At 39.6% G+C, this 21,848-nt stretch overlaps 1 protein-coding gene across 3 annotated transcripts in view; it reads right to left on the minus strand.

The window, feature by feature from the left end:
* Positions 1–21,848, minus strand: part of rk (G-protein coupled receptor rickets) — a 189,644-nt gene that overhangs the window by 19,642 nt on the left and 148,154 nt on the right. For 2 of the 3 annotated variants that reach the window (XM_087346010.1, XM_087346008.1), the window contains exons 3-5: positions 14,372–14,443; positions 8,629–8,772; positions 7,869–7,940 (exon numbers count right to left, since the gene is read on the minus strand). In XM_087346010.1, the coding sequence (XP_087202136.1) occupies positions 7,869–7,940; positions 8,629–8,714 (158 nt within the window). In that variant the 5' untranslated portion in view covers positions 8,715–8,772; positions 14,372–14,443. Of the gene's footprint in view, positions 1–7,868; positions 7,941–8,628; positions 8,773–11,418; positions 11,491–14,371; positions 14,444–21,848 lie in introns of all 3 variants that reach the window. The other variant, XM_087346005.1, reaches the window with a different exon arrangement.

The following is a 21,848-nucleotide window of genomic DNA, read 5'->3' on the forward strand; positions in this document are numbered from 1 at the left end:
GCTTCCCCCATACATCGACTACGTTTCTCTCCTACTCCTACTTACAACAGACAACAGGCGACATGTTTATTTAGCATTTACACAGGATCAGATAACTCTTGTGACTGCTGTACCATCACGCGAATGGGTTGATGGTCACAACGAATGGTAAGCTCTTTGTTCCGATCATAAAGCAAGTATTCGGATGAAGTCCGCTGAACACAGCGCTCACTTAGTGCGTCGTTAAGAAAATTAAAATCCCATCTGCCCTCTCTGTTAAAAGTAACTGATGTTTGCGTTGCTTTTAATTTCCGTTGTTGGAATCGGATCAGGAGAAGGAAAAGGCAGAAGGACCCATGCTGAGAGCAAATGTTTCTGCCGAATACAGAACATCTGCACAAGTGTTCAATGCGATTTCCTTGGAACGTGACCAGAAACGTAATTAGGATGGCCACTGCGTATTTACACGAAAGCAAAATCCATCTTAACACGAAAATGTTAGTTGGCTGTTTCGTCGTACAGAATTTTGTACCTTACGTCATTATAATTATTATGCGTGTTGTTATAATGGTTACCACGAGTACGCTGTTAAAGGATTTTGGGCCACATGTAATGATATTTATAATTATATAATATTTATTTAATTAATATACCAGAAAAACTCGCTTGAGATCTGAGGTTTTCACGACGAGAATTTGGATTATTCCTATGATTTTGGGCCGTAGATATTGACAGAGAATAGATTAAGTCCAAAACAAACAAACTATTACTACTATCTAAGATTAAAATTAAATTATTTGGTTATTCTATATACTGTAACAGTAACTGTTCCAATTGTAAATCGATTATTCGATATGGAACAAAGAATGATATTTTAATTATTTTAATTATCTTATTTTAAATACATTGTGATTTGACGGAATAACCAAATAATTCAATTTTAATTCAATAAATCACAATATGACGCAACTACACTATTTTACTATTTAAGATGACTGTCTCCGGGGATATAACACCACATAGTCTAGAAAAATATCGATAGGCAGTTCTGAGGAACTTGCCATCTTCATCATCAGGGTAACGAAGACATTAGTCTCCTTGGTATGATCATGCCATTGTACACAATAACATGTGATTTGTTAAATCTGACAATTGTAACGTAATGGGACTTTATATTGACAAGACGTACGCATTAAATGGACCAGTAGCTTCGTATTGAAAAAAAGTGCTTTCCTGTACGTATAATTACGTATCATCCCACAAAATAATCTCTCATCGATCCACCAGACAGTCAGCGATGTTACACTGCAGAGAACCAATGACAAAAAACACTACAATTTTTATGTTTTATCTGTATCTTACAGCGTTTTATTCTCAATGATAGATTAGGTGCCCGTAATGACGTGACCATAAAAACAAATATCAAAGATCAAGATCTACGAGTAAAGCACAAGAGAATATCAAATACAAAATCATCTTATCGTTCCCATGTGTGACTAGGATAACATAGTTCATCATTCTCTCTAAACGCAAAACCAATGGAAAATCATCGTGACAGGATGGTCGTAGACTCGTCTGAACCAATGATGATGGATGGGCAACGAACGAGACGCAAACATGTTCCCCGAGAAGGACACGGCATTACACGCGTTGGTACTGGCTGCATTACATTTAATCTCGCTACACGTCTGACGAGATACAGGCATTCAAATGTTCAGTTTAATTAGCACGGAGGCAGTGTGGGGTATAAGATCACGGATGCGCGAAGTGTTGACAAAGAAACGAGGTGATCACATTGCTCGAACACAATTAGTTTCTCCTCAAAATCGTAGCCCACCGTTACAAGTAACTGGTAATTGCTTGATATTACATTTATAATAACAGCAAAACTTGTATCTTTGTACGAATCTAAATTACAGTCAGTGGAAGGAAGTGAAAATAACAGTGACTATGAAAACGCGTATCCCGGCTCGGCGAGGGATGTAGAATGAACTGCAGTGGGACAAAAGATTAAAGAATCAGTTTCGATACTCTTATGCTACTGACAATTTTGTATTTTTTAAAATTATTTACCATCATATAAAAAATCCACATTTTCAGTATTTTATAAATAAACACAAACTTTCTGAAAACCAGAGTTACGTCACGTAAGGGTAGGACCGGATACGTTAGGTAAGGTTAGGTTAGCTCAGGTTAGGTTAGGTTAGCTCAGGTCAGGTTAGGTTAGGTTAGCTCATGTTAGGTTAGGTTAGGTTAGCTCAGGTCAGGTTAGGTTAGGTGAGGTTAGGTTAGGTTAGCTCAGGTCAGGTTAGGTTAGCTCAGGTCAGGTTAGGTTAGGTTAGCTCAGGTCAGGTTAGATTAGGTGAGGTTAGGTTAGGTGATGTTAGGTTAGGTTAGCTCAGGTTAGGTTAGGTTAGCTTGGGTCAGGTTAGGTTAGGTTAGCTCAGGTCAGGTTAGGTTAAGTGAAGATGATGGCGTCCGTAAGGACAAATGAAAATTTTCTTTGGTGGCAGCTGAATGTAGCGGTACCTTTAATATACTCTGCGTCTTTAGCTCAACGCAATTAGAACTCCAGCAAAGTAATTATTAATCCAATCCTACAAATTCAAACTAATTCTTTTCGCTCTTTTTGACTGATGCCATCTTCATTCGGCACCATACTTTAACATGTGACGATCGCCCCGTCTACTCATAAACGCAAACCGAGCGAGACCTACCCAATCCAAAACCACCTTTCATGTCCTATTTACATTAATTCTTCTCTTTCAGGTTTTCCGACAAATCTGTAGTACTTTGTATTATTAAAAATATAAGATATGACGTAATTGTTTTTACAAAGTTTCCCCTTTTTATCTATGCATGTGCAACAGGATGTAATTAACGGGTTAACACTCTTTCCCATCGAGATTTAATATTTTTGTATCTTGGCTCTCGTGTTCATGAAAATTATATAAGTTACATTTAATTAACATTATCTGTACCTGCTACAACCCACTGTTCAGTATCCGAATATCCAATGCCTGCACGCTTTGTTGTGTGTCAACTCACGATACGGTGTCTCCTAATTAAGGCCCGCAGAAGCGAGCTACAATAAATCCTGTCCGCCACTGAGCACTGACGACTGCAACTAATCTTGCATCTACCCATAGCTGTCCCTCCACGTGGCTTGATTTAAGACTATAATTCGGCGTAGAATCCAACATGTCGCTGATGTCAAAACCTCGTTGCACGCTCCGGAATAGAACAGCATTCAGTGTCCTTGGTAACCTATCACCCATTTTATTACTTACGAGCATATATTACTTATGAAACATTCTCATCGCCCTGATGATGGAGGCATAAAACACTTCCGAAACGTCGGTAAACTTCTACCAGACTATACGGCGCTACAACCCAGAAGATTCTACATTCTACATCTCCTTATGAAGAGCTGTCAATTTTATGTCAAAGTATTTTATCACCTGTATTATAAAGGTTAAGTTATTGAAGTGCAATATTTTGTTATTTTTTCATCATATAAGAAAACTAAATTATTGAAATATCGATATATGGCGTGATGTTTCAAGGTTGAGTGCTGGGTGATTTCATGTGTCGATATTAAATCGTAAGTGTGTGTAGGGGTGCATATACTTAACCCCAGAGGTTTAACGACCCCACTCACTTAACCATTATCAGTTCAAATCTCCGTTATTATCACATGAAATTCTTAATAGCTGAAACCACTTATAAACTTATTGCTTTCCGGGCGTCACTTTACTACGATCCATACTGAAAGTTTATACACCCACAAAACCTTTCTTGGTCTACGTTTCTGTCATTGGTTGGGAGTTTAAAGCTGCCAGCTAATTTAAGGAGACAGCGCCTAAGTTCCGGCAGTTAGATGCTGATTTCTTATCCAGCAGACACGGTTTGAAACCCGGATACTTAAAGCCCCACGCGATATGCGATGGCCCTGACCAAGTATCACATTATCATAACCTCGGTATTAAATTAGGCGCTTCAACTTTGATCCGTCACCCGGATGGTCTCGAAATAAAGACAATTTTAGTCTGAGTTCATGCGAAGGACATATCAAGTTTTAAAAATCGTCGATTTAACGTAATATTCTTGAAGCCTAAACAAAATGTCATGTGTGTGGTCTATTTTATGCTCCTGTATGATGGTTCAGGTCGCAGTAAGAATATACAGGTAGAAGTCTTGTGAGATTATACTTATAATGTACAATAAACATAAGATTTCTGGTTCCTCTAATTCACATAATTAATAAAGCATGAAACAATGTACTAATTGTGCCATGACTACTCAGTACCAAGTTTCAGACTTTCCTCCAGACATAAGACGAAAATGAAGACAATTTGTTACTCCTTTGATGATAAATGGAAATCATTATCTACAGGTGTGTGAAATCGTAAAGGAATTGAAGACGATATCAGACGAACGTTGGATTCACGTTTCATTTATTTTAATGACAAAACGTTTTTGACTGTACCTTTCCGATAGGAGAGACGTATCTTGGGATAAATATCATCGATGGAACAATTCGTTCAAAAAATGTCAACGTTCCTGTTAAAACTGACTAAGCCACTTTGAGGTTTCAGTCTGGAGGTCCTGTACATTGACAAATATTTTCATCTTCAAAGACCATGAAGAACTTACACCGAGCGGGCGAGATGTTTAAAACCTGGTATGACGCAAATTAATAAAATTTAATCCCCGAATACTTTTCCGACAAGCACTTCATTACTCAAAAATCACAAAAGTATTTTTTTTGCGTCTGAAGTCAGTGTAACATTACCTGATATCAAACTGGACAATTTTCGGGTACAAATCCAATCTCTTGGCAGACATACACGAAATTTAAATAACCTCACTCAATCCTAAACGATAGTTAATGATTCACGACGGAGACTAGACGGCTGGTCATTCGTACGAGCCACAGGGTGACTCTCAAATGACAACATCGTTGTGGGGGGGGGGGGGGGGGGTTGAGCGTGGGAGGACCAAAAGGTTAAAGTTCACAGCCGGGAAATGTTTGTTGCATCCTAGCTTTGTCGTCGAACAAGAAGTTTTAACACAAGGATTGCAAAACATAAGACACAGCGAGAGACATTTGTGTGCTCAAAGCTTTCAGCTAGGCGACGTCTACGTACGAAAACAGGAACAAAGCCGGAGGAAAAAGGTAGAAGCTTATTCACGAATACTTCTTTCTCTCATTTCTTCAACACGAACGCCACAGATCTGAGGATAAAATCATCATTTTCCTCTAAGAAGCCATTTCGCTTATAAAAACCTATAAGAACAATTCCAGACAGATTCCGACGCAATTATAGAATGGCCGACAAAAATCTGACGTCTTAAAACGCATTTAAATTTCTAAATACAAGTTAACACTGCGAGATTTCTGGTTCTCACTTTGGCGAGTATAAAGATGGCTGTCTTCTGGTTAGTTGCGCCGTGTACTGTGGTAGAAGTTGACCGACGTTTCAGAGGCGTTTGCTGCGTCCGATCGGTAAACTTGTAGCAGGCTACACGGTGTAATAATCCTAAAGACAACCATATTCAGAACATACATCCCTTACTTTTGTAAATATATAACATATTTGCACAAAGCAAGGCAAATGTAGTTTAGGCTCGTAATTTTAAACTTTCACAGACGCGATAATTATCTTACCCGACTCCAAACTAATTACTGTTTTAACTGTCTGATTACGTTACATCCCCCAAGGCAGTCACCCTTACCACGATAAATGGATGACCCCAAACACGCAACAGTAAAAAAAAAAACATCTTATACGGGATCTCTGTACCATAATAGACGCCATATTAAGACTACTTTAAACTTAACACGCAAAGTTTAAGATCGAGAATGCGATATAACACAGATTGTCCTTCCACACCAAGAACTTATCGTTGTACAGCTTGGAGCATAAAAAATATGCTGTAGAATCATGAAAACATTAAAGGGAGGGTCATATCATAGCGAGAGGGTAGTTATGACGTGTTAATGACTGTCAAATCATAACATGAGGTCAGTGCTCCTTCTCTGAGCAATTACCCTGACTGTGTAATTAACTTCATGGAACAGAGTCCTTACTTAAACGCCGATAGTCGCTCAGCTTGCCAATAAATTCTCAGTCGTTAATGGAACCCAAAAAAATTAATTAAACCATGCGATTATGAAGCGTCACATTTCTAAGAATTATTCCCTAAACGATTTGGTTCTGAAAACAGCTTTTTCAGGAACTTCTCGTCAAAATTGTGTGGGTACTTTTTTTTTAAATTTCTGACGTCATTACTACAAGCACTACAATCCCGGGGCTACACGACCAACGCACTTGTAACTGGCAGAGAAAATCACAAACAAGTGTTTCGTCCTGATTGTCTGTCTATGTCTGCCTGTCGACGTCGACATGAAAAGACCGGAAGCTCACTTCAAGCATTTGGGCAAACATATGAAGGCGTGGAGGCGTTTTCCTTACAAAACCCTCAGAGCCTCCGGATCGAAGCGTAAGGACAGCCATGAATATTTATCTCCTGTATTGAGAAATGCGTCTCATTCAATAAGGGCCAAGTCTCATATAAACATAACTTTTAAAAATTCCCTTGGAACTCACGAGAGTTCCAGTGACCAGTGTATCTAATGCTAATTGCTCCCAGATTTTACAGTCTTCCTCTAACGATGTCTTTAGGGGTTTATTTTGCGTTACAGGCTACATACGTTCTGAACGCGTCAAATTTTAATATTATTCATTACATTAACATTATGAAGGTGGCAGAGATTTTTTTAATTTTTATTGCATAAAAAGGTAACAGGCGATGAACAAAATTGAATGTTGCAGATCATCAAATATTATTACGGTGACTAAATCAAAGATAATGAAGTGGTTGGGCCATACGACATAAGAAATTCTTACAAAATATTGACCGACGTTGAAGGAACTGACAGCTTGGAGGCGCTGGTGTAGATGGGAAGATAATATTAAGTCGGATGTTAAAGACGAGACGTGTGATGGTGCTGATTGGATTCAGCTGTGGCGGGCTCTTAATCTCTGGGTTCTGTTAAAGTATTGGGAATTTCTTGACCAGTTGAACAACAATCAGCTGCTCCATTTATCGCAGAAAATTCTTCACGTAACATAGTTGCCTCTGTCTCTCTAAAATCGTGAGATACTCGATTTGTTTTTTTGTTGGTGAAATGTTGAAGCATCACTGAGTAACCGAACTTGCGGCTTTCGGATTCAGAACGGTCTGGAATTCAGTACATAACAACGTTTTTTTTATATATTGTTTAAATCTTGTCCGTCTAATCACAATAAATTCTTATTAAATATTAAAATATTACATTAATTAACATTTAAAATATTTAAAATATTAAATGATGTTCTTTATCGAAATATTCGATTTACATTTAAAAAAAAATGATGATGGTCTAATGTAAATCGAATATTTCGATAAAGAACATCATTTAATATTTTAAATGTTAATTAATGTAATATTTTAATATTTAATAAGAATTTATTGTGATTAGACGGACAAGATTTAAACAATATATATTTATTATATCACAATATGACGCAACTTTACCATCTCATAACGTTTTTTTTATCAAAAACAATAATTAATTTCCAAAAAAGTTTTTTCTTTTGATCTCTGATACAGAATTTCTCGATTCGCATACAAGGAATTTGAAAACCTGGAAACCGGAAATTGTTAAGATACGCAGTTACGTAAATCCTTACGCGGAAAAAGTAGAAAATCGCTCAGATAAAAAGGAACTGAATTTGCATGCGTCGTCTGTGAAGAAAATCACCGGTTTCCTTGCGACGTGGGGGGGGGGGGGGGGCAAATGGAGGACGTTGTGCTTTATGAAAATATAAGCTTGTACTTACAAGATTAGCAGGTTCCTGAGGTCAGGGATCGCGTTGACGGGAATTGACGTCAGCATGTTGTTCCCCAAGTTTCTGCAGAAAGAGAGAAGCAGAGATGTCAATCAGGCACTTCTGCGTCTAGTGGGGAGGAGTGCGTGAGTGCGTGCAGGGATCTGCTTCGTTCCTATTCTAACAGGAGGAGAATCACGAAGCATAAACAACGGTTAGGAGACGACTGTTTTCCGGGATGCTTCGCCGTGTAGTCACCCTGATGATGGAGGCAGTAAGGACCTCTGAAACGGACTAGACGTCGCAGTACCTCAGAAGACAGTCGTCATATTCGCACTAAATATTAATTTTTGTGTCACTTGAAAAATTCTAAAGGGGAAGTATTAAAAAAATTCGTAATTCGACCTAATTTTCCTCAACCTAACGTAACCTAACCCAACTTAACCCAACCTAACGTAACCTAACCTAACCTAATCTAGCCTAACCTAGCCTAACTTAACCCAACCTAACCTAACCTAACCCAACCTAACCCAACGTAACCTAACCTAACTCAACTTAACCCAACCTAACGTAACCTAACTCAACGTAACCTAACCTAACCTAACGTAACCTAACCTAACCCAACTTAACCCAACCTAACGTAACCTAACCCAACGTAACCTAACCTAACCCAACTTAACCCAACCTAACGTAACCTAACCCAACGTAACCTAACCTAACCCAACTTAAATCCTTGTAAATTAAATTAAATAAACATGAGTCTTTCACTTACAGTATTTCCAACATTTTGAGGGGCGTCAATGCTTCAGTAGGAACTGCTGTCAACTTGTTGCTGTCCAACCGTACGCTTCGCAGCATAGGAAGGCCCTTAAAACTGGAAGGGTCAACTGTCTGTATGGAGTTCTGGTCCAGGTTCCTGTAACAAACGGAAACGAGACAAAGGCCCGGTGATAAATCCGCTAACAAACCGAATAAAATTCTGAAGGGACTTTTTTTATAGCCACAACGGAATGAAATGTCCCAAGACTAGTTCCCGATGTTCTGGGCTCGATTTCCGCTTTAGATACAAACATTTGGTGTGGTGTTGATGGTAACAGACAATGCAATCGCTGGAGTTTAAAATCGTGTGATTCTTGGCCCCTTTGAATTCCATTTCCATTCGCTGATACAGTCCGGATCCTTCAGTCGCCATCCCCACTTCTTGTTCTGGACTCCTAAATGTCTCGGGGCCCGATTATCGACGTAAGTAACACAGAAGGGGATAATATTTGCGTACAGGACCACTTTTAGGCCAAAATACAATCCACAAACACAAGACTCTAGCGCCATCTCCTCTCTCAAAAGGTACACTGACATCGCATTCCGTTTTGGGATAACCATTTTCATATCAATGCCTATTCCCATAAAAATTAATTATCGAAATGAATAATATGTCGATATCGACAAGATTATATCACGAACCTAACCTTGCATAAATCTTTAAATAGATGGCTGCAAGGCCTTTTATTGTTTTTTTTGGGCATTGCACTATGTACAGGAACTAACTCCATGATGCAGGGCAATTCTTGACAATCTGACGGTCGCTCACCTAGCCAAGAAATATTATACCGCTTATGGAAACCGAACGTTCAATAAGATCCGCAAATACTATTAATTAAAACTACATTTTAATATTATCCTTCTACATACGCCTACGTATCCAAGAAGTCTCTTCCCTTTACCTAAAAATAAAGTTTCGTCTACATTCATCATCTTCCCCCCCCCCCCCATGCACAATATATGCCTCGCCAATCTCACTTCCTTTAACTGATTACATTATATTACGTAGGAAACAGTACAAGATATGAAGACCAAATCATGTATCAATCATTTCTTTATGGGGTTCCTATAATATTTCAAAATCGTGTTTAATAAATTTCAAAAATACAAGCACGAAGAAAATGTCGCCTTTTCAGAAAAGTAACATGCCAAAGTCCTCGGAGGGACTGGATACTAACTTCGAAAATAATAATCATAATAATAACTGTATATTTTATAATTCATAATCCAAGCCTGCCTCGAAAAAGTAGTAAACGATATTCAAGTTGTGAGGTCCGCTGGCATTTGTAACTCCTACATATCAATAAAATAAAATAAAATAAAAATTACATGCAGAAATGGTTTTAGAAGCCACGTAAAACCTATTTGAATGAGCTCTGCGGAATATTATTGACGGGACTGTGGAAGTCAGAAACTTCGTGCTATGTTATCTGACTCACGGTTATCACTTTAACCCACTTCGAAACTACGTAAAAGTTTTGCAACGAAAACTCTGACGTCACAGCAAACTACAACTAAGTTTTCCAACTTTCAAATAACGGCACGTATATGAGGCCTGTGAACTGTATGGACGACGTATCAGTCGGAAATAACAGGATAAGACCGGCCACATTTGTCAATATTAAATTACATATTCCATGGAAACAACATTACAAACTTAAACTTCTATTTTGCTTGAAATCACCAATGAATTTTATTTACATAAGGCGTTAACCCCTTGAAGCCGAAACTCGTCTAAATAATATTTAAGAATTCAGTCCGTACCGCGAAGAAAACACGACACTTCACCATTACACGTATCAACCAATCAGTTAATCACTGTTTACTCTGTGAATTTTATACAAAAAAACAAAAAACAAATACACTCTATGATAGAAACGTAATAGAATTACTGACTGTTACAGCAGGTGGTACATTTAGACACCACTAGGCTTTGAAATGTTAAAAAAAATCATCAACGCGAGGGATTAAGCTCTTGACGTGTTCCACTTTCAAAGATCAAAAACTGTTCCATCCATCTTCCTATTGGACATACCTGGCAACTTATGTCTCCCTTTTATATAAATACAGCAGATTTATGTTTCAGTTTTCAGACATTCTGTCCTTAAATATATAATTTCTCTTAATAGTCCATTACATACCAAAGAGATCTATATTTCTTCCAATTTCATATCTGTCTGCATTACGATATCATCAGTTATTTATTCTGTATTATTCCTTCTTACTTCTCGCAATGTTTGCATCTGACCAATAACGCCATATGAACTTGTAGATAGATACCAACGTTTCGGATGAACATACTGCTTCTATCTTCAGGGCTGGGAAATTAAACGTTGGGAAAGCGGTAGTGAAGAAGACACAGGTACTATAAGCAACATGTAGTGAACGGACCTAGACGTATATGGGGCAGATAATATTAAAACGGATCTTAGGAAAATGGAATTGGAACTTATGGAACAGTTAAATTTTGCTCAGAATACGGACTGGTTGCTGCATGGTACTGAATCCACTGTTTCAATAAAAGGTGGAGAATTTCTTCAATATTTTTTCAACTGCATTGCTCCATGGAGATAATTTATCTTTGGAAAAGGAATTGGGCTGTTCCCTTGAGTAAAACCAACATTCAGCAAACAATGAAGTTAGTAGCAAGGTATCAGTTCATAACCAAACACAGTATATTCAGAAAGGACACTAGAAAGTCCTATCACGTCGGAGATGAAGGTAGCAGGGACCAAATACTTACAGGGACGTGAGACGTGGTAAGAGGTGCAGGGTGTGGACCGGTACAGCGGTCAATCCGCAGTTCTGCAACGACCTGAGGACCAAGAGAGTCACTAGCAAATTAAGTACATCAAACTTGCCGTCTTCCGCACAAACTAAATAAATATATTACATTATATTGTGGCGCCATGTTGTGAAATACAAGAAACAATTATTGTGTATCGTTTGCCTGCCTTTGTACAACTAGATTCACACATTCGATTCCACACTCGAAGTGGTCTAGCGGTTAGAACGCTGGCCTTGTAATCCTGGGGGTCTCGGGTTCGATTCCCGGCGGTGCCCGAATTTATAACTTGTGTTGGGCAAGGCCGTGGTCTAGGCAACACGGAGTTTTCCTCCGTGGCATCCCAACAATTACTCCATTCACACACAGAAGAAGGCAATGGCAAACCACTTCTGGATCATCTGCCAAGAACGTATATGAACAGGTCCCAGTCCGAGAAAAGGATGGAAGGATCCTGTTCATATGGACCTGTCGTCAGACAGAACACTAAATAAATAAATAAATACCATGCTGTGCAAAGACGGACAAATAATGTATGAAATAAATGTAGTTATCTGCCTAGACAGTAGCTCTAGAAAAATAAAAAGAACATTTTTCGTGAAGGCAAAGAACGCTAAGTGACCGTCTTCCGGAATGTTGCACCGCGTAGTCTGGTAGAATTTTTCCTACGTTTCAGAGGTGCTTACTGCCTCCATCTTCAGGAGAGACTTCATAGTGCAACATTCCATAAGACAGTCGGAACGTTATAATCTTAAATGTCAGCAAAGTAACAACTGCTTCCACATTCTACAAAGTAAACGTATTTATAAACACCTCACTTCCAGAAAGGAAAGGAAATTTATTTGTGTGTTACAGCGTTTATCTCATTACAAATTAATTTAACTTACGTCACAACGAGAACTTAAATTATTCAGTACAAGGGACAGTGAATCTCGTCACCGACGAAATATTCGTGTGGACCGGAGTTAGCTCAAATTAATTCTATTCAGCTCGCGTCGTGCGTTAGAACGCCATTCTGTGTTGCACTGGTTAAAACCCAAATCGGGTAGAAGGATTAAACCGGGATGACGTCGTCTTTGCCAAAATAATTACTATCGACTGTGATTTCTGAAGCGGAGACCGAGAGAAATATATTTCGCTCCTGTCGAGAATCGAACCTCGGTTTGTAGGATTTGAGGTTTTCCCGGCGATGAGTCTGAAGATTGCGCTGTGTAGCCTGGTAGAAGTTTACCGATGCTGCGTTATGATGTAGGCAGCAAGGTCCTCTGAAACGTCGGTATACTTCTACTAGACTACACGGGACAACAACCCAGAAGATAGCAATCTTCGAACCCAGGTCGTCTAACCACAAGTCTGAGCTTATAAAAACAAGTTAATTCACTACGTTAACTTATAAGAAGACAAAATTCTAATCCCGCTTTGGGTATATTGTTTTATGTTGGTAGAGGCCTTTATTTGGGCCGATCCCCAAACCAAGGGGTCTTACCGATCGTTTAAAATATACGACCCTTTAGAACAATGCGGAATTGGAAAGGACAGGCTGCCCAAGAGTGCCAACTTAAGAATAAGAAATAAATGGGTTTGTTCATAAAAGGACGTCTCCCCGTCCAGCCAAGAAGATTCATTGCCACCGGTGCCAAGCATCGACCTGGACGCCAGAGAATGTGAGCGCGTGCTCTGAGGCGTCTGTCTGATTTCCTGAACGTAAACATTTTGTAAGGCGGGATTGCTCGCAAACCGTATGGATTTTTTTGCGCTGATCTGCGTGTTCCTACAGAACTTTATACGCCAAATGAATCTATACAATTTTTTCAAAATAAATACCAAATTATCACGATTTACATACATAATTCGTCATCGGTTTAGTATGTTTTCTGAAACGAAACGTACTACCAATCCAAAAAACATGAGTATAATAATACTCTGGAGAGTAAATCGTGTTATTTATTTATTTATTTAGTGTTCTGTCTGACGACAGGTCCATATGAACAGGATCCTTCCATCCTTTTCTCGGACTGGGACCTGTTCATATACGTTCTTGGCAGATGATCCAGAAGTGGTTTGCCATTGCCTTCTTCTGTGTGTGAATGGAGTAATTGTTGGGATGCCACGGAGGAAAACTCCGTGTTGCCTAGACCACGGCCTTGCCCAACACAAGTTATAAATTCGGGCACCGCCGGGAATCGAACCCGAGACCCCAGGACTACAAGGCCTGCGTTCTAACAGCTAGACGTCACTAGAGGAAGTTATATTTGGTTTGTGGACCGCAAGGAGACCCCAGGTTTAGGCGGACAGTCATCTGTACAAAGAACTAGACTCTATAAATGACTGAATGACCACCAAATTAACCCTTAAACTTCCACAAGCCGCCACCCCCTTTTCAGCCTTCACCCATTGGATCCTATCGTCTGTTACGATTCAAAATAAATTCCAAAACAGTAAACTCTTTAGGCACTTGGAATGTTGAAGACGCAAACAAGAAATCCCCGTCGAATTTCAACGGGATCTCCCCCACTGTTACGGACTGAATGACCAGCAGTCTCTCTCGTATTAGTGAGACAAGACTGACACGTCTGATCTCCATTGTAAAGCAAGGAAGGGCCTTTGAAGTTACTGATTGCATATTAAAGACAAGGGTCACCCATGACGTACACTTTTTCTCTATTACAATGATTTAACATTGTAGACAGATATGTAAAATAAGTATTCTTTCATATCCTTTATTAATTAATCATCCTGAAATAAAACGATATATAGTCGGAGCTACTGAAAGCGGGGATAAATAAACAACAAATAAGAACAGATAGAAGCTTTTAAAATGCACGTAGAATCACAAGGAAAACTTCTGAAAACGTTCGTATTTGAAAGTGCTGTATAAATTTCCAAATTTATGCCTCATAATAATACTTACAGCCTTTTCAGATGCTTGTTGTTGGCGAAAACGTCTGGATGGATGCGCTCCAGGGCGTTATCAGAGAGAATTCTGAAACAAAGAAATCCATAAATCATCATCATACCTAATTTTTCGGTTCACACGAGATTTAAGGTAGAATAATTTGCAGGGAGCAGATGAGACACCGTAGGAATTTCTTCTACAAGAAGCCGAAAGTGATCTAAATAAATTATAATAATTCAGTCCGTACCGCAAAGAAAACACCACACTTCACCATTACAGAAATCAACTGGTTAACGCTGTTTAATGAAATAATCGCGATTTACAGTAAAAATCATGCCCATAAATTCATCCTGTGTATAAATTCAGACTTAGTGATTATTAAATCATGTGGTATATATAATTACCACTGAGCTTTAAAAGGTTAGCGCAATGTATAAGTCATCCATTTGACGAGTCTACAAATAAATAATTATAAATCTGGTGTAAGGGTGTTTGTCCGAGAACCTCACTTGGGCATGCGCTAAATATTGAAACATTTTTCATAAATTATATTAAATTATATTAAATATCCTGTGTATGACGCGACATACCTTATTCTTTAGAACCCAGAGCTGAACATACATAATAATTATCGTCTCTGTTCAGTTGAGTCCGATCGCCCTGTTGATGGAGGCAGTAAGTATATCCGAAACGTCGGCGGAATACAACCAGCTTAAACCGCATCATTACATCAGAGAACAGAGCCGGCCAGTTAAGAGCCCGACAGTTAAAATTATCGTATTCAACGACGCAAAACAAGACAAATGCATAGCGTTAAGTACATCTGTACCCATGGGACTGCCTCCGAACTGTCGTCTAATTTGGTTCGTGATCTCCAAGCGAAGCCGCCGCTGAAATTCTACCCTTGGAGCCTGTTGGAAGTTGTTGCGTCCAATTAAATAGTAACCTGACGCGAGTCACAGAGAGCAGCGGACCCCCGGGTGACAACTCAGACGGGGCATATCGCTTCTCTAACATAATTAATAAATAAAACAAAGTCAACTCGGGACGTACTGAGACATAAATAATCCAGAATCTGCAATTCCACCTTACAAGTCAATTAGCAAGAAGTTTTCAAGCTTTTATTTAATTCAACCCCTTAAATTACAGTGGGAATAAAATAAAATAAATAAATAAATTTAAAAAAATATATAAAAAATATATAAAATAAAAAAAATTAGATATGAACCGCATAATTTAACAACCAGCAACTCCACCATTTTGTATTCATTTATTTCGTATGATTCTCACTGTAAACAGCGATTACTGTCTTAAACAGCGTTAACCACTTGATCTTCGTAATGGTGAAGTGTTGTGTTTTCATTCTCATGTAAATCTTCGTGGGTTCAACACCAAACACCAAAGTAAGCTACTGGACCTGGTCCTATCCTCACAACCTATCACCACAAGTTTCATTTTAATATTATCTTAAAAGATTTCAGGCTCTCTCGGCGGCAAGTACAAAGGTAACTCTCTCATGATATCATGCGTAGAAACGACGTTTCAGAAGCCTTGCTGCCTCAATCACTGGAGCGATGTATAATCGTCCTGATGATGGAGGCACTTAAGCTGTAATCTATTGTTTTATATTATTTGACACGTGGTTTTCAATTAGTTGAGGAATTCTATATCAATCTACTGCCTGAATAAATTCGTAATTATTCAATAATGTATTCATTTCGTTTTCATAAAATGTTCTGGCATGGCACCAAAGAATTATTGACGCATGCGCGTTCGTATATTTTTTTAATAACTACGAGTTCAAATATTACAGACTTCTCTGACGACAAGAAACTTTAACGCAACATCTGGAGTCTTTCAATAATTACGAGTGTCTCTTTATTAAAGAACCTTAATAATTTTAAGTGACTTTTTACAAGGGCGTCAATATTGGCGTCTCGTACTACGGAGAATATTGGCGTCTGAGTTCGACGTTCTGAGAAAAATATTAAACTTAATCAACCGGAGAAAACTGCGTAATGAAGGGTTTTATAGCTAAAGAGGATGAAGTAGTTGGGTAGAACAGAGAACAAAACACTGACAAATGCATACAGACATGGATCAGAAAGCCGTAAAGAAAAGACAGCACCTAAAATCCATTTTGAGATGGATTTTAAGAAAATATGGAATGAGATAATGGCCTTTGGATTCATCTTGTATACGCGACAATAAAATATTGGATTCCATAAAAGACAGGAAACTTTCTGACTCGCTGAGCAACTATGAGCTACTCAAGAAACGCTGCTCCATGATTTTACTCAGTCACAAGTTATTTAATCAGTTTACAGCTTCAACGGCGGAGTTTGTAGCAGTGACGCGTGTTCGAAACTTAGGCGCCGTGTGATATAATGGGCAGGTGGTCCAGTCGATTCGGAAGGAAACCTCGCGGATTTAACCTAATGGCATGGCTCCACCAAAGACAATAAATAGATTCCTGCGATATATCTCGCTGAGGCTATTACAAGTGTTGAGAGATCCGAGCGACACGACCAAAGAAGGAAGTCGTCCGTATAATTCGACAGTACGAAAAACAAGAAACCTGAACTTTGGCCATAATTTTCACCAGAGACCTCACTTCAACGAGCAGAGCCCTTCTTAAGAAGCTAATAGTCGCTCAGTTAACCAAGAAATTCCTCGTCTCCTTTACAGAAACTGAAATGTCATTACCGTGTTCACGGCGGCCCGCTACAGACTCCAATCCCAAGCCAGATAAATCCACTCCACAATCATTTTCAAGTCCGGTCATGATTTTAAGTACCAGGAAAAGGATATTTCTAGCAGCCAAGTTGGTATGACGCATGCAGACTTAATACAATATTCATTACAGTGTCCTGGGTTCAATTCTCGGTGGTGCTCAAATTTATAACTTGTGTTGGGCAAGGCCGTGGTCTAGGCAACACGGAGTTTTCCTCCGGGGACTTCCCCGGTTTCTCCGTGGCATCCCAACAATTACTCCACTCACACACAGAAGAAGGCAATGGCAAACCACTTCTGATCATCTCTGCCAAGAATGTATATATGTATGAGCAGGTCCCTGACAACCTGAAGAGGTTGGAAGGATCCTGTTCATAATATATGGACCTGTCGTCAGACAGAACACTACAAATAAAAAAAATAAAAAATACTGCATTTGGTCTTTTCTTGGTGTTATTATAAATTCCTTGTGGGATAGATAACTAACTGTAGACCAAAGAAACGAAGTTACTATAACTTCAAGATGTTGGTCCTCTGGGTTTTAAAATCGTGCAGACTTGCAGGTATATATATATATATCAACGTTTCGGAGAACACACTAACTCCTTCTTCAGGGCTGAAGTAGAAGCAAGACACCTATAAGACTGCACAGTATAAAAACTTCTTAAAAGACCACAAACTGAAGAAAAACGCTCATGGAACTTTCGAATCGCGTAGCTGCTAAACAAAACAACAAGGAAACAGCGTAAAGGTTAGGATTATGGCCTGTTTCATTTGAACATCAGTGCTTTGTAGGAATATGCCGCCTCCGTCTTCAGGGTAGAGTAAGCTTGTTTCACCGAATCCTACAAGCCAGACCATCGTCTGAACTCAGGCTCCGTGAAAACCTCAAATCCCACGCGGAAAAGGAGATTCATCAAATAGCATCAACACTCACAGGGGGGTAAAGACAGTGAGTGTCAGGTCTGGGACTAGAGCCATAATTTAAAATCGATATGAGTGTGCATCACCGGACGGTGCATGTCTGTGGCATCCAAGTTTATGGGACAAACCGGTTGGTCGTAGTTTCACGCATGTAACAACAGTCATATTCGTGATTTACGACGACATCGTGTCCTGCAGCTCCTCTTCGGTGCCCTGAGCGCTTCTGGGAGGGGTGCGGCCAGAGGGGGTTCATTTTGCGTTATACTGTCAGTCTGAAACGTATCGATTCCCGCCCGCCCCCGCCCCCTTCGGAGAATGTCTCCGGACAAGGTAACAGTTATTAGCGTTACTAGATTTATGAGTTACGGACGCAATTAGAAAGGCAGATGGTGGCCGTGCTGATTCTGGCAAATGTTCCGCTGTAATTGGGGTTTTAAATTTCGCAATATTTCCTTAATAATTCACACTCCACCGTAGATAAAATTGCAATTCAGAAAAAGGAGGGCCTATGCACACAAAGACTATTTGTTATCCCAAAAAAAACCTGGCTGAACATTTTGACATGGATATATCATTAACCAAAATACTACCAATGACTTTCAATTAGTTTGGGTTTGATTGTAAGACAAGTTTTGGATTTAAATCGCTTGCAAAGTGTCCTTCCATGAGAACGTGTGATGTTAATAATAAAATACTTCGCTATTAATAAAAACGTAGGACAATAAATATGATATAAAACACGAATAAAAACGAGATGACGTTGAAATTTTATAACGCGATGGGAGTTACAGCTGTTTTATACATTCGTGAAAATGGGTTAGGAACAAAATTAATAGTAGAATTTAAACAGCAAAACTTAAGTGTTTAAGACACATCGGGAAATGCATAAACCAAGACAAGATTAAAAAACGGAAATGTATGACGGGAGGAAAATATGTATTCAGTAAATGCATAGCATAAAGCATAATTGTTTACAACGAAAGGAGCGAACTTACTTGAACGAACTGAAAAATAACAATTTTTTTATTAATTTGTAGGATTTGAGATTTTCACGGCGGTAAACCTCATCGCCCTGATGATGGAGGCAGAAAGGGCCTCTGAAACTTCGAACTTCTAAGAGACTACATGGCGCAACAACCCAGAAGACAGAAATCTTCATACTCATCGCCCTGATGACGGAGGCAGTATGACCTCTGAAACGTTGGTAAACATCGACCAGACTACACAGCGCAACAACCCAGAAGACAGAAATCTTCATACTCTGATGACGGAGGCAGTATGACCTCTGAAACGTTGGTAAACATCGACCAGACTACACAGCGCAATAACCCAGAAGACGGATATCTTCATACTCTGATGACGGAGGCAGTATGACCTCCGAAACGTTGGTTAACATCGACCAGACTACAAAGCGCAACAACCCAGAAGACAGAAATCTTCATACTCATCGCCCTGATGACGGAGGCAGTATGACCTCTGAAACGTTGGTAAACATCGACCAGACTACACAGCGCAACAACCCAGAAGACAGAAATCTTCATACTCTGATGACGGAGGCAGTATGACCTCTGAAACGTTGGTAAACATCGACCAGACTACACAGCACAACAACCCAGAAGACGGATATCTTCATACTCTGATGACGGAGGCAGTATGACCTCCGAAACGTTGGTTAACATCGACCAGACTACAAAGCGCAACAACCCAGAAGACAGAAATCTTCATACTCATCGCCCTGATGACGGAGGCAGTATGACCTCTGAAACGTTGGTAAACATCGACCAGACTACACAGCGCAACAACCCAGAAGACAGAAATCTTCATACTCTGATGACGGAGGCAGTATGACCTCTGAAACGTTGGTAAACATCGACCAGACTACACAGCGCAATAACCCAGAAGACGGATATCTTCATACTCTGATGATGGAGGCAGTAAGCCCTCTGAAACGTTGGTAAACATCGACCAGACTACACAGCGCAACAACCCAGAAGACAGAAATCTTCATACTCTGATGACGGAGGCAGTATGACCTCCGAAACGTTGGTTAACATCGACCAGACTACACAGCGCAACAACCCAGAAGACGGATATCTTCATACTCTGATGACGGAGGCAGTATGACCTCTGAAACGTTGGTTAACATCGACCAGACTACACAGCGCAACAACCCAGAAGACAGAAATCTTCATGCTCATCGCCCTGATGATGGAGGCAGAAAGGACCTCTGAAACGTCGAACTTCTACCAGACTACATGGCGCAACAACCCAGAAGACAGCGATATTATTTTTTATTAATTTATTTAGGACGCTTTATTAATCACGAGGCTTCAAATCCGAAAACAACCATTAAATAATTTAAAAAATAGGCATACACACTTAATATATTTTAGATAAAGTCGAATTAAAGAAGTCTGAAGGAACCATAATAACTCAGATGAATCCAGGTAAAGAAAAGTTTCATTTCCGTAACATTTGAAGTGTGTCACTGCGCTTGTAAGTAGATAAAATATATGACATGAGGAACGTCAGTGAATGTCACTTACAGGCATTTACAACGACATTCTGGAGATAATTACAGGGAAGTTAAGTTATGACAGGTGCTGGATTCTGGATTCCGCTCACACAGCTGAAACCACCATCAAAAAAACATAACAGATGGCGTGACACTAACAACATAAAATTATACGCCATTAAACCATCAAGGGGGGGAGGTTCTCTTAATTACGTCGTAAATGACCACAGCTGAATAAAGTTACTTCTTCAGGACAGTATGACTTCTGGAGCGTGTGTCTTCCTACTGTGACTACAAAATAACAATTCAAACCCAAACGTTGCTCAAAGTTGTCTTCAAATTGTCACGTTCTAATTGCAGGAAAATTTACTATCAGAATAATGAGTCACAAATGATTGTTTATTTTCTGCATGTGTCGTAACACACCCACAATTACACATAATACAGGGTGTTCTATTTAAAACGAAAGATAACTACAACACAATTTGTAAGCTTTGCTGACATCAATACAAGATGGGTGAGATATTTTTTAGAAGTTTCTACTGTGGAATTTTAGTAGGTTTACCGACGTTTCAGAGATGCTTGCCACCGCCATCATAAAGCAGATGTGTACCACTAAAACGTCAGCGCCAGCCACCTTTATACTAGCTGCAGTGAGAATCTCATCTCAGACCATGGAGCAGAGACCTCGAGAAGCTAACAGTCGCTCAGCTGACCACCCAAACCCTGTAATTTATGTAACCCGAAGGTTCAAACTTGGTCTATCCTGAGCCAGATAAATCAATTTCACAGTAAACCTCTTTCTTTAAGACTCGTCCTAATATTACCCTTCCACTTTCTGACAAGATCTTCCAAGTGGAATATTCCACTCACGACAACCGCCTTAAATCTGAAAACACTTCATCTACCCCATGCATGTTACATGAACCGCCCATCACACTTTAATAGCAATGTTAAGAATGTTATACTATACTAATTAATTCCCCGTGCTCTTCAGGCTAAAGTGCCCTGAAGATGGAGGCAGTATGTTCATCCGAAGCAGAAACATGGTACATCACCCTGAAACCTCGTGTTTCCTTCGTTTCTGCCATCATTCTACACAGAACAGGCGAATATTTACGCGGTGATGGACTTTGAACTGAAGGGTTTGACGGGCGGGCCGGTCTCCTGGCATCGTGCGGTGTCCCTTTAACGACTGCGCGGCCCAGTGGCCACTTGCCCCACTCTCTGCACGCGCGACTGCTAATCACGTCCCTCAGGAATTTCGCGAACTTTCATACGACCGCAGTCAAATTGTCGTGTGGATATTGACCATACAGG

This window comes from Zootermopsis nevadensis, unplaced genomic scaffold, assembly GCF_977971745.1.
Source record: "Zootermopsis nevadensis isolate Lab colony 2312 unplaced genomic scaffold, Znev_1.0 Znev_ptg000001l, whole genome shotgun sequence".
Classification (NCBI taxonomy): domain Eukaryota; kingdom Metazoa; phylum Arthropoda; class Insecta; order Blattodea; family Termopsidae; genus Zootermopsis; species Zootermopsis nevadensis.